Genomic DNA, 14,604 nt, shown 5'->3' on the forward strand with positions numbered 1-14,604 from the left:
GTTTGAGAATGATGAAGACGACTCCTGTGAGCCCTCCACCAGCGCCCAGCAGCCGTGCACCTCGGCCCAGGCCAGCTCGTCCTCCCAGGCCTGCCCAGTCCCAGTAGCCCTGGAGGGGGATGCAGAGGCCCCACCTCCCCCCGTATGCCAGCATCGCCCTGGGAGACACCTCTTCCATGCCTGGTACAGAACCAAAGACTCCATATACTGTGTTAGAATTTTTTTATCCCCATTTATCCACCCCCATCCCTACTCTTCAGTTTAGCTTCAGTCTTTGCTTCTGCCCTGTTCTGTGTCTCACTCTGTCTTTCTGCCCCTTTCTCCATCTCATTCTCTCGCAGCGTCCGTAGCTCTTTCAAACATGCTGGAACCAGCCAGTTGCCCTAAGTATAGGCCGATAGTTCACACGGCTCCTGGAATTAAGCCAATGTGATTTCCTTGTTTGATTGAATTGATTTCCGAACTTCATCTTCACCTTGTGAACTGTGTTAATTGGCCATGTCTCTTCCCTGTGGTCCCCCAGTAGGGAGCAGTTGTTACCCAAGTGATTTCCCCGTGCCGCCCCCATACAGCGTGGCCACCTCTCTTCCCACCTACGATGAGGCAGAGAAAGCCAAAGCTGCAGCAATGGTGCTCTCTGCTGTGGAGGTGATACAAGGGGTAGGACACACACACGCTCTCACACATGTACGTGTTTAAGTATGGGATGTTTACCCATGAAAACAGGATTATGCTGTAAGGAACTTCAATGCTGCTGTTGTTAACTACACAGCATAACAACATATTTCAGGACCAAAACATAGCCACAACGGTAGTTACAGTATGTTAGCTCTATTTTATGTAGGTTTAGTACAAATACCCATAGAACTGTGTTTCTGCTTTCTCAACGCCAAAAGAGAAGGAAATGTCGACACGCAACAGTACTATACTGCTCATCTTCTTATTCATTGGGATGACCGAGCTATTGCTACGTTTCTGCAGAAGAGGTGGATGAGTTGTTTTCCTGTCCTCTTTTGCTTCAACAGGAGGATGACTTCCCTCCAAGGGATGACTTCAGCGACGTCGACCAGCTGAGGGTGGGGAACGACGGCATTTTCATGCTGGCCTTTTTCAGTGAGTGTATCTGTTGTTTGTGCACGTACCCCCCCATTCTTCAGTGATTTGACAAGCCAAATAGCCTCTTTCACTGAGTGGACTGGCCCATTTCAGTCTGAGCAGGGGAACATAACAAAAGTTTGCTTGGATGAAAATGTCAGTAAGTAGTTGAAGGTGTTTTCTATGGATTCACCACAAGGTGGCAACAGTCAGACTCATTGAAGACAACATGATCTCTTCCTCCAGTAGGAATGGAGGTGGGAAAGGTCAAAGTAAGTCAGCTTAGCTATTCTCTGACTACATTCATATGGCCTCAATGTATTTTTTAAGTATGTATAGAAGGACATCCAATTTGTAATATACTGAACAGTGACTCCCTCTGTCGGTCTGTGCTTGTAACTGCATGCTTTCTTCTGTCTCCAAACAGTGGCCTTCCTGTTCAATTGGATTGGGTTCTGCCTGTCATTCTGCCTGACCAACACCATCGCTGGCCGATACGGGGCCATCTGCGGCTTTGGCCTCTCTCTCATCAAGTGGATTCTCATCGTCAGGGTAAGTGCAGTATTGGCTTAAAGGGGCCTAATCAATGCATCTAAAATAACTTAGAGTTGATTTTCTATTAAGGGACCGGATATACAGGCCATTACTTTAAAAGCAGCCCATATAAAGAGTGTCTACTTCAAACGTCAATGTTACAAATGGTTTACTGTAAATTAACTGGCTAGCATTATCCTGCTTAATAGGTAGCCTAGCAGTTAAGAACATTGGGCCAGTAACCAAAAGGTTGCTGATTTGAATCCCCGAGCCGACTAGGAAAAAAATCTGCCAATGTGACCTTGAGCAAGGCACTTAACCCTAATTGCTCTTGTAAGTCGCTCTGCATAAGAGCATCTGCTAAATTACTCAAATGCTTTTATTTTTATTTTTTACAAAAAACGTGAAACGCTTCACTTGACTAGCATGTTATAATGAATTGAATGTTACAAAATGAATTTCAATTATGTCCAGTACATCACTGCATATCCCAGTCATGGCTTGTGCAGCAGGAAGCAGATGCTTGCTAAGGCTTGTTAGCCCTAGATGTGAAGAGGACACCCTTAAGAGCAGGAGCCCAGTGTGCTCTCTGTGCTCCGGGCATCAATCAAAGCCCTGTAGAATTTCCACATGAAGAAGCAACACACTGGTGGATGTAGTTATTAACCCCGGGCTTACTCATTGCTCTGGTGCACACAGCTCCTGCCACTGGATGTTGTGCAATACTAGGCTATACAGTAGTTTAGGCCTTTATCCGAGCAGTGCCAAATCAAAGGCCTGGTATCCGGGAATAGTTTATTTTTATTTTTTATCCTTGAAACCGGCCCATGGTCTCAATTAGGACACCCAACATTTGAGGAATTGAGGCTTGAGGAAGTCTAATCCTAGCTCAAGGAAATATTTCTCCCATCGTGATTCTGATCATCTGTATGTGTTTACAGGAACTGTCATTCAAAAGTATTGTCCTGTGGTAGGAAATGTTGAATGTCAGTTTCCTGTACATTCCACTTTCCCACAGTTCTCGGACTACTTTACTGGCTACTTCAATGGGCAGTACTGGCTCTGGTGGATTTTCCTGGTCCTCGGTAAGTTTACAGATCTGTATAGCAAATGCTGCATTCTTCAACTGGCCACTTGCTGAGGATTTAAGCTGTACTAATGTATCCACTTAGAATGTTATACACCAATGCCATCTGGTGGCTGAAAGGATGTACTACTAATCTGCCCACAATAAAGTGAATTCCTTGACCTTGGATGAATAGTGGTGAAGTGTTTTTATTTTTTTTACTAATGATTTCGAATCCCTTCCTCAGGTCTCCTGCTTTTCTTCAGAGGGTTCGTGAACTACCTGAAAGTGCGCAACATGTCTGAAAGCATGGCTGCCTCGCACAGAACACGCTTCTTCTTCCTGTACTGAGGTATTTGTCTTTATCTAAATGGCGACGTTGTAACATCCTCTACCCGTAGTCTGCGAATACTACAACGGTAACTTTTTCATATCCCCCCCCCCTTCCTCTGCTCCAGGTTGTTGCACCAAACATTCCTCCTTAATGTGAAATTCCTTGAGGATTTGCGACCCTCTTCTCGAATGACCAGGACAAAAAAAATCTATAACCGTGAAAAGACGCGAGGAAGAAAAGAACCAGTGCGTCATTACCGCTGTGAAAGTCCGCCGTCTTTCATTAAAAGCAAAAACAGCTGACTCATCTCTCTTTCAGAAAGTCCGTACAGTACAGATTAACCCAGCTAAATATACCCTGTGTTTTTTTTATTTTATATTTCCAATGGCTTTGTTTGGCTCTTTAGATTTCAATTGCCTTCCTGATCTAACTCCTGTTATGGTCCCATCCTGCTTAATATCCCAAGTCTTGTACATTGAATACACCTTAACATGGGGTAGAATAGTCCAGTGTAGTAGCTGGGTCTACATGTTGTGGATGTTTATTGAAAAGTACACACAATAACATGAAAGAGGACTGTAAATACAGCCAAGAGGTCTTATGTTATGCAATTGTGTCCTTTCCTGAACTGGATGTATGCTAATGAGGATGACGGAAAAAACTTTTAGAGTTCCATTGGAGTATCAATTTGTATTTTATCCTATGATATTAATCCCCATATTTAATTCTCTTTGGTATAAACATGTTATTTGATGAAAATGTTATTTGATGAAACTCGTGACTTTTATCGTGAAAGGATTGAACTGTACCACAGCTTATGCCAATTTATTATATTTGCACTTTTCAAGAACCTCTTCAGTTGTGCATTGCTTACTTGTCGTAGTGCGTAGCCTGATCTCTTTGTCAATCCATTTTGAACTGGAATTTGTGTTTATCCCAAAAAAGGATATCTGCCTTTTTGCACTTTTTATTTTATTTTAAAGAATTACATTTTCATTGAGTTGATTATTGCAATTAGCCTGGATTGTGACATTTTTAAACTTGTCGCATTTTCTTTAATGCTCGAATGATGCCTTTGTCATTTTGTTTCTGTTACACAGAAGCCTCATCAGCAATATAAAAAATAAAAAAAACGTAACTTAAATGCATGATTAGTCTGGCCGAGTTGGTTATAACAGTATTCAGCTAAAGCGACGTTATTAATATTATATTTGTATGTTTGTGAAACAGCCAAATGAGTTTTGACAAATGATTATTGGAATATGATTTGGTACTCCAGATATGATGATGATGCGTGCTTGTTAACCCGTTAACCTGAAGTCTTTGAAAATGCCAATAAAGTTCCAAATGCACCCTTTGACTGCCTCATGTTAGAATGAATTTGATGTCGAGTAGGCCTAATCGTGCTATTGTGAGCACTGGAGGATGTTGAATAGCCTCTCTTATTTAGGGCTGTGTCTGAAAACGCTACTAGCTGTTAAGTCCTTGCTTCCTCCGTTCCTGTTTCCTCAATTGCTCTCAAAGCGCATTGGAGGACCGGATACAAGGTTCCGCCCTCCAACCTCTTCCTCCAGTGGTCTTTTTCGAGAGGAATTGAGAGACAGCCCATGACACTGATTCTCTCTAGACCCTCAGTTTATAGTTTGGTTGTTGGTTTCGGTAGATGGTACACATTTACCTCACTCTTTGGCATTTGTGCAACCAAATGTTTTATCGAAATGACAAAGTATAAACTTTGTCCTGAAAAGCTCATTGTTTGCCGTACAGGGGCCTGCTTCTACTGAATGCATGTGGGTTTTATTTGTTCTTTCTTTTGGCTGTCCCCAATCCAGCCTCTTTATAAACTGTTAATGAGTGACCCATTTACAGAACTCCCTTCCGGTTGGCAAATGTTCTCTTTTTTTATTTTTATGGGGCACTTTTTTTCTCTCTCCCCTTTATCAGGCCGGAATAGCTTAGGCTCTCCTTCTCACAACCTCAATTCTCGCCCACCTCCTCCATCCACCCTTTAACTAGAGCGATTTGGAATAGAGGCCAGGGCACAAAGTAAACTCAGTCACACGCACCGGCCCAGAGGGAACAGTGCTGACAATCGCTGTCGACAGCATATCTGAGGTCTCGTTAGCCTCTAGCTAGTTATGGCCAACCTAAGCATGTGCCTGCCCTGCTACCCGCTTCCCGGCCCGTTGCGGACGCTACCGGGGCTTTAAGTCAACAGACTCCTCACTCTCTGAAGGGGTGATCAAGCTGAGCTCTTAGAATCAGTTGACTCAAAGATGACACCTCCCTCCAGGGCACAGGAGAGAACGAGAGGGGATGGAGTTGAAACTAAATAGTAGACGGTAATAGGGTTGCTGTGTGTGCTTCCTGATGACTTTGGAAGTCGGTGTGTGTCTTGGTGAAAAATGATCGGGTGCGCGTGGATGCATAATGTGTACTAGTGAGTTAGAATGTATGCGATGTTGCTGATTTCTATGGTTGTGCCTGCATACATGAGGATTGTGTGTGTGTGTGTGTGTGTGTGTGTGTGTGTGTGTGTGTGTGTGTGTGTGTGTGTGTGTCTCTGATAGTGTACACGTATTAGCATACACAACTAGCATGTTCACAAGAAACGGTGGGATATGTAATCTTAGCAGCACAAGGCTGTTACAGCTTTCAAGTGGGCTTGGAACATGCCAGTGTGGAGGGAAGAGTGGCTTGGCTCACCTGTCGGTTTGGCAGGTACACTCTTGTCTCTCTACATCAGAGTAAAGTAACCACAAATAGTAGAGCCTTGGGCTCTTTCTGCTCTGTGTGGAGGGTTTGGAAGGATTTCCTAAATGCATGCATGCCTGTCTTCAGTCAAAGTGGGCTATGGTTCTTTGTTATCGTCATACAGGCATGCTAGAATTCTCATGCATACTGATTACTTAAAATTGGGTTGTTGCATTTCACTGTGTACACATTTAGCTAATCAGCACGAGACCAGGAAATATTCCTTCTCACTGAATGAACTGAAATCAAGTGATGCTCATAAAGAATTGTACTTTTGGTGGCCATTATCAAGCACATTTCCAATTGCAATCAAATCCAAAGGACTTACTGACGTCTGTGTGCTTCTGTACGTGTGTGTGTAGCAATCCAGCCAGGTCTAAACCTACAGAGGAACTCTTGAGGTCATTTCACACATCTGTGGGCTTTGGAAAAAACCACCACAGCCTGACCACATGGTCATCTCTATACCTAAAGAGGAATTCTACACCTGGCTGCAGAAACCAGTTCAAAGCCAGCCTTTCCGACACTGCATGCCAAACTATCAATAGCCCTGAGGTGTCATAGTACAGATTTAGGTGCAGGGTTAGACAGAACGGGACTGAATATTCAACAACTTCTATTTGGATGAGAAGAATTTCAGGTGAGAGGAGAAGTAGGATGCTGAATTAAAGGATAAGCACATTATGGCTGAGGTTCGGGTAAGAGTTAGTTAAAGCTGATTCAAAACACTATGCCCATAACAGCTAATCTAGGGTTGTTTTATTTGCTAACCTCATGATGTTTACGGGTTTCACTGTGGTATTGGAGGGCTGATCCTAGACCAGTCGTTAATGGCAGATTATAACCACAGCCAATATAAAGACTCATGGAGGAGAAGCCAGGCCTCAGATCTGATGTGGGGAGTGGTGTTGGAGCTGGCAGGGAGTTGCTTGCGCTCACTTCCCAAGCGCACTCCACTTTGACAAGGTTAATCTGCTCTGACGATGAGCAGTTGTGCTTGGCTCTGCTCCTCCTAGATTCCTTCCCATAACCGTAACATGAACTCCTCCAGCGCGATAGGGAACCTGGAGTAGAAAGTAGTGTGTTTTACATGACCTCCTTTTGATGTGATCAAGGGATGCATCCTGTTTTGGTGGTGTGTGTGTAGGTTTGCATCAAGGGAAAGGAATATGGAACAAATAAATACATTGAGGTCAGACATAGACTTAGTCCCAACAGATTTGTCTTGAAATGGGAATCATTTTAATCTGCATCAAATCATTTGTTTCTGAAGATTTGTCAATGGAGTCAAATCAATCACTTTTAGAGGTTAATAGCCTACAGTATAATCTGAAAATATGCACCTATTCCTGTATTATGAACTGAAACCTCTAATAATATAACGTACGACAGGTTTTTTGCAGAATAAAACATACAATACATGTTAAACAGATACAAATACACAGATATTATGTGTCACTTCTAGCCCCACATAGAAGAGTTGTTCTGGCAGAGCTCCATCGGGAACAGGTTCTACATGAAGTGAATCAAACCAGCTGTTGCTGAGCTGTCGCCGTGGCAACTGCCACACAATATTTGTATTAGGATGTGCGAGAGACATACGATACAGACAGTTCTGCTCGTGCCGGCCCTAGAGTACACAGCGTTACGCACAGCTGTTGCACACAAGAAAAACAGTGCCAGTTTCCTGTACTTTTGACGACGAGCTTGTTTCAGTCAGTCGCATTGGGTCATCTTGTAGGATGGGTTCGCGAAACGACCAAAGATATGTTTCCAATTCCGGAACCCCAATATAACTGTTCCTTTTCTCTTGTTTGTCTTCCACGTCATTTACCTCCTGTCTGTTGAGTCATCCATCCAGCAGCAGAGCGAGATATCAGCTCAGCATCTGCAAATATTGACATTCTTTGGAGGGTGCCACCTGGCCAACCTGTTGAGTAGTATTGCCCCACTTACAGACCAGACCCCTTTTTAGCCACACCCCAAATGGCAAGGCTTCCTACTGTAGAGTTTGATGTATTGTAGGTACATGGAGAGAATATCTTTCTTTTCAAACACATTTATACAAACTGATGTTGATCTACCAGTGCATTCGATATCTCATTAAAGAGTGCCTTGATTGGATAAGTAAGCCCAAATAAGATTAGATTACTGAACCATCGTCCCCTTTGTTTTCTCTAAGTCCTATAGACTACCCTTTCAAAGAGCACATTGCATAGTTATAGAGCTATGCAAGTTTTACTCATTTGAGAGCTCTGGCACATTCTCTGCATTTGATAATATTTCCTATTTGGCAATATAGTGATGTTTCATCTTCGCCTGTCTATCTTGACATATTTCTCTTGAAGCACACCATGCAAGACAATTTGTCCTCGACATAATAAATGCTATTTTGCACTTAGCTAATACAGTGGAGGACTTCCGCTATTTTATGGGCTCCCATATTTCACAGATACACAGGGAAGCCATTTATGGTACCGCTTGTGTTGACTCACACCTCAACACAACTTACGACTGAGTGCTGAACCTGCCTTTTAAAAAGGAATCTTGTTAAAAAAAAGAAAGTCTATAAATTGATGATAGGTGGGTTACAGGCTGAGGGATATAATGTTCCTTTCACCGAGGTTGAAATGGAACACCGTTTTTGGCAGTTGTTTTTGATTTTGTAACTGAGGATCAGTTCTTCCGAACTCCTGCAACCTAATCTTAACCAACAACTCTTAATGAGAACAAAGTTGGCCTTGCACCAGGGCATTGCTATTGTAATCCTCCACTGGGATTAAACAGTACCATGCTCAAATTCAACAAACTATAATGTGCTGAAACTAAAGTGGTCAATATAGGTGGAAAAGACACAAGTCCAGCTGGTGTCAGGTGATGTTTGGAGTATGCTGCCTGTTTTAAATGGCACTGGCCAATCATCTACCATGGTGCGGCCACTTTGGCCTCAATGTTCCATCTGGGCCACACAGTGGACTGCAGTGTTAGCCTGGCATGAAAGGCCTCAATCACCGCCTTTCACCCACAGCCTGGGGCCAGAGAGAGGGAGTGGGGAAGAGTGAGACGGAGGGAGGAAGGAGAGAAGCAGAGAGAGAGAGAAAGTGGGAGAGGGGAGTGAGAGTGAAACCTGCTTTAACTCTTTCGTGTTTAGCGAGCAACCCCTCCATGTTTTCTCAGCAAACACATTCTCCCCCATGTTCTCTCCGTGTCCGAACAACAGCAGGCTTTGAGTTGCATCACTTAAGGGCCCTATTAATAATTTGACAAGTTTTCTCAGAGATTAATTGCGGTAATGATTGGGGCCAGCGATTATGTGCGGCCAAAGCTCCATAAACCAACTTAAGGTTCATTTCCACCCCTCATTTTCCACTTATCAAACTGTTGAAAGGAAGCACGGCACGTCACTGTGATGCATAGGTGCCGTCTGTTTTTAGGCTAAATCCCAATACCTCCCCTTAGCCCTCCCCCTTGTTTTCGAGCGTCCCAACTAGTGGTAGGGTTGAGATGCATAACAATAGAGAATGAGACATCACTACATCACTTGCGCACAGTAGAAGCCACCAAAGGATAGCTTACCACGCAATTCTGCCGCCAGCACAATGCCTGTAATGGAGACAGAAAACACTTTCCTTATATTTCTAATGCAACAAATGAAAGGACAGCAAAACAACAATGTCCCGTAATGCACCCATCTCCTGGCTGTGGTTCAATGTGGGATAGTGCTGAAGCAGGACCTTCATTCCATAATAGCAGCTTGACAGGTAACAGTGTTTTGTCTGCAATATCCTAGGGATTGATGATTAACCAGTGGAAGCCATGAAAGGCACTGTGCTGAGCTAATATTTAAACCAAATATTTTAGGGCCCGTACACAGATATGCTTCATAGGTACAGTGCCTTGCAAAAGTATTCACCCCTCTTGACGTTTTTCCTATTTTGTTGCATTACAACCTATAATTTAAATGGATTTTTATTTGGATTTCAGGTAATGGACAAAATAGTTGAAATTGGTCAAGTGAACTGAAAAAAATGACTTGTTTAAATTATTTTTTAAATAACAAATGAAAAAGTGATGCGTGCATACGTATGTATTCACCCAACTTGCTATGAAGCCCCTAAAAAAGATCTGGTGCGACCAATTACCTTCAGAAGTCACATAATTAGTTAAATAAAGTCCACCTGTGTCCAATCTAAGTGTCACATGATCTGTCACGTGATCTCAGTTTAAATGCACCTGTTATGAAAGGCCCCAGAGCCTGCAACACCACTAAGCAAGCAGCACCACTAAGGCCAAGGAGCGCTCCAAACAGATCAGGGACAAAGTTGTGAAGAAGTACAGATCAGGGTTGGGTTCAAAATAATTATCCCAAACTTTAAACATCCCACAGAGCACCATTAAATCCATTATTTAAAAAATTGAGGGAATATGGCACCACAACAAACCTGCCAAGAGAGGGCCTCCCACCAAAATTCATGGACCAGGCAAGGAGGGCATTAATCAGAGAGGCCAAAGATAACCCTGAACCCTGAAGGAGCTGCAAAGCTCCACAGTGGAGATTGAAGTATCTGTCCATAGGACCACTTTAAGCTTTACACTCCACAGTGCTGGGCTTTATGGAAGAGTGGTCTGAAAAAAATACATTGCTTAAAGGAAAGAAATAAGCAAACACATTTGGTGTTCGCCAAAAGGCTTGTGGGAGACTCCCCAAACATATGGAAGAAGGTACTCTCGTCAGATGAGACAAAAATTGAGCTTTTTGTCCATGAAGGAAAACGGTATGTTTGGTGCAAACCCAACACCTTTCATCACCCCAAGTACACCATCCCCACAGAAAATCATGGTGGAGGCAGAATCATGCAGCGGGGATGTTTTTCATTGACAGAGACTGGGAGACTGGTCAGAATTGAAGGAATGATGGATGGCACTAAATACAGAGAAATTCTTGAGGGAAACCTGTTTCAGTCTTCCAGAGATTTGAGACTGGGATGGAGGTTCACCTTCCAGCAGGACAATGACCCTAAGCATACTCCTAATGCAACACTCAAGTGGTTTAAGGGGAAATATTTAAATGTCTTGGAATGGCCTTGGAAAGCCCAGACCTCAATCCAATTGAGAATCTGTGGTATGACTCAAAGATTGATGTACACCAGCGGAACCCATCCAACTTGAAGGAGCTGGAGCAGATTTGCCTTGAAGAATGACAGTGGCTAGATGTGCCAAGCTTATAGTGACAAACCCCAAGATACTTGCAGCTGTAATTGCTGCAAAAGGTGCATCTATAAAGTATTGACTTTGGGGGATGAATAGTTATGCACACTCAAGTTTTCTGTTTTTGTCTTATTTCTTATTTGTTTCACAAGAAAAAATATTTTGCATCTTTCAAAGTGGTAGGCATGTTGTGTAAATCAAATGATACAAACCCACCAAAAATCAATTTTAATCCAAGGTTGTAAGGCAACAAAATAGAAAAAATGCCAAGGGAGGTGAATACTTTTGCAAGGCACTTTATAGGCATACAGCTCTTTTTATCCTCCACTGCACGATAAGCAAGAAAAGAGTTAAGTTGCTTCTGCTGCATTGCATGACAAATATCTTCAATCTCTAATGTTAACATTACTACAAAAAAGAACAATAACAACTGATTGACTTAGATTTATTTTTAATGAACAGCAAGGCAAGCTTAATACATTTTTATTAAATTGGTAGTAAATGCTTTAGCTAGATTCTTTATATCCACTGGGTTTCACAAGATGACAGCCTGGTTTGCTCAGGAGTCCCTCAAATATTAAACGACACAAATTACAACTCATACGAATGTCAAACGCCTATATAGCAGGCAAAATATATAGTTAGCTGGCTAATGTTAGCTAGTCAGATAGCTTGTTAAATAGCAATTTTATATGCATAATCTTTTGTATATACATAAACAAAAATATTCTTCTTCACTGAATTGTTTTGAATGACTAATTGTGAAGTTATAATGACTTAGATTTGCTTCCATCCTAGTATTTTTGTCAGCCATCTGTTCTGAAGCAAAGCTCCAACCCTGTCGCAGAGCTTCATGGGAGTTTTGGGAACCACTCGATAGGAAGTCTGCATTTCGATTCACTTCATTTGAAGGGCCAACTTAGAGGTCTGTAAAGGCACTACGCCTCACTCAAAGTTGAATTGGTGGAGGGGAGGGGTAGGCCTAAGTGGTAGGGCTAAAGGAGGGTATTGGAACTAAGCCTTAGATAAACCGAATGGCAGTCTTCTGAAATCGTATTGTAACCATTCAGGAATGTCCGGATGTTTGCAGTAACCCTATATATTGATGACCTGAACTCCTGGCTATGAGGCGCCAGCCATATACACCCCCGTGGATGAGTATGTCTCCTGTCCTCCAAGCAGATGTTGGTTAATTGGCAAGCCAGCAGGAGCACAATGCAGTGAGTGTCCCCACGGTACAGGGTCTTAGAGATAAGAACCACCTGCTTATCTCGCTCCAGTCTCTCCACTAAGGTTCAGCCGCACTAGGATGGTAACCAGACCACAGGCAGCTTTAGGGAAGACACGTTTTTTGTTTGTACCAAAGTATTTCAATCGCATCAAATGTTAAGTAACAGGATGTTTTTGAAGCCATAGCTTTTTTAAATCACAGACACATTTTACACTAAACACGGTACATAAAACTGCCCTTTCAACCATCCCCCCCAGGATGAAAATGATAAGCAGAAAGATTAATTAAACTCTTTCATTGAATCAGATGGCTCATTTGTCACAAAATGTTTTGATGTTGCCAATTACTTTAATGACTATTTCATTGGCAAAGTACGAAAACCTAGGCATGAAATGCCAACAACAAACTGTAAGCCATCATATTCCTGCATAAAATACCTAATAATGAAGAGAAAACATTGTAATTTAGAATTTTGTTAAGTGGGTGAGGTGGACAAAATATTGTTTTCCATCAGTAATGAGAAACCACTTGGTATTAACAGATGGAAAGCTACTGAGGATGGTAGCGGACTGTATTGCCACTCCTATTTGTCATATCTTTCAAAGAAATTGTCCTCAGACAATGGAGAGAAGCCAAAGTCCTTCTGCTACCCAAGCACCTTTTACTGGTTCTAACAGCCGACCATTCCGCATGTTGCAGATTCTATGCAAATGTTTGTAGAATATGTGTTTGACCAGATACAGTGCTATTTCTCTGTAAACAAATTAACAAAAGACTTCCAGGATGCTTATAGAGAGGAACTCAACATGTTATATTACAACACTTTAAATGAATCTTTTCTAATGTTAACTGTGGTGTACCACAGGGCAGCTCTCTTGGCCCTTTATTTTCTATTTTTGCCAATGACCTGTCACTGGCATTAAACAAAGCCTTTGTGTTTATGTACGCTGATGAATCAATCTTATATGCGTTAGCAACCACAGATAGTGAAATCACTACAACACTAAACAGAGAGTTGCACTCAGTTTTAGAATGTGTTGCTAGTAATAAACCAGTCCTGAACATCTCTAAAACTAAGAGCATTGTATTTGGTACAAATCATTTCTGAAGTTTAGACCTCAGCTGAATATGATAATGAATAATGTGGCCGTTGAGCAAGTTTAAGGAGACTCAATTACTTGGTGTTATCTTGAATTGTAAACTGTAAAGGTCAAAATATATTGATTCAGTGTTTGTGAAGATGGGGAGAGGTCTGTTGTCTGTGATAAAAAAGATGCTCAGCTTTTTCGACATCACACTTCATAAAGTCCTGAGGGGCTCTAGTTTTATCTTATCTTGATTATTGTCCAGTCATATGGCCAGGTGCTGCAAAGAAGGACCTAGAAAAACTGAAACTGTCCCAGAACAGAGCGACACGTCTTGCACTGTAATCAGAGGGCTAATATACTATGCAAGGTAATCTCTCTTTGCTAAATGTAGAGGAGAGACTGACTGCATCACTTTTTGTTTTTATAAGAAACAACGTGTTCAAAATATTTGCATAGTCAACTTACACACAGCACTGACAAACACACACACACACTTATTTCACCAGGGGTCTTTTCACAGTAACCAAAATTCAAGAAAACTTACAGTGTTATATAGACCCATGATTGCATGGAACTCCTATCAAAGATTTCTCAATTGAACAGCAAACTTGGTTTAAATAAACAGATAAAGCAACACCTCACCGCTCATGGCCTCTCCTGTATTTGACCTAGATATTGTGTATGCACTGTGTATGCACTGATATACAGAACCAGTCAAAAGTTTGGACACACCTACTCATTCCAGGGTTTTTCTTTATTTTTTACTCATGTCTACATTGTAGAATAATAATGGAATCATGTAGTATCCAAAGAAGTGTTAAACAAATCAAAATATTTTTTATATTTGAGATTCTTTAAAGTAACCACCCTTTGCCTTGATAACAGCTTTGCACACGCTTGGAATTCTCTCAACCAGCTTCACCTGGAATGCTTTTCCATCAGTGTTGAAGGAGTTCCCGCATATGCTGAGCACTTCTTGGCTGCTGTTCCTTCACTCTGTGGTCCAACTCATTCCAATCCAATTGGGTTCAGGTTGGGTAATTGTGGAGGCCAAGTCATCTGATGCAGCACTCCATTACTCTTCTTCTTGGTCAAATAGCCCTTACACAGCCTGTGGGTGTGTTGGGTCATTATCCTGTTGAAAAACAAATGATAGTCCCACTAAATGCAAACCAGATGGGACGCTGTGGTAGCCATGCTAGTTAAGTGTGACTTGAATTTTAAATAAATGACTGACAGTGTCACTAGCAAAGCACCCCCACACCATCACCCCTCCTCCTCCATTCTTCACAGT

At 42.1% G+C, this 14,604-nt stretch overlaps 1 protein-coding gene across 1 annotated transcript in view; it reads left to right on the plus strand.

Moving 5' to 3' along the window:
* LOC124010961 (NEDD4 family-interacting protein 2-like) overlaps positions 1-4,386 on the plus strand; it is an 11,984-nt gene extending 7,598 nt beyond the window's left edge. The window contains exons 2-8 of the mRNA XM_046323803.1: positions 2-183; positions 524-660; positions 1,026-1,113; positions 1,523-1,647; positions 2,648-2,714; positions 2,943-3,047; positions 3,154-4,386. Coding sequence (XP_046179759.1) covers positions 120-183; positions 524-660; positions 1,026-1,113; positions 1,523-1,647; positions 2,648-2,714; positions 2,943-3,046 — 585 coding nt within the window. The 5' untranslated portion in view covers positions 2-119 and the 3' untranslated portion in view covers position 3,047; positions 3,154-4,386. The remainder of the gene's footprint in view (position 1; positions 184-523; positions 661-1,025; positions 1,114-1,522; positions 1,648-2,647; positions 2,715-2,942; positions 3,048-3,153) is intronic.
* The last annotated feature ends 10,218 nt before the right edge of the window (positions 4,387-14,604 follow it).

Source organism: Oncorhynchus gorbuscha, linkage group LG23 (assembly GCF_021184085.1).
Source record: "Oncorhynchus gorbuscha isolate QuinsamMale2020 ecotype Even-year linkage group LG23, OgorEven_v1.0, whole genome shotgun sequence".
NCBI lineage: Eukaryota > Metazoa > Chordata > Actinopteri > Salmoniformes > Salmonidae > Oncorhynchus > Oncorhynchus gorbuscha.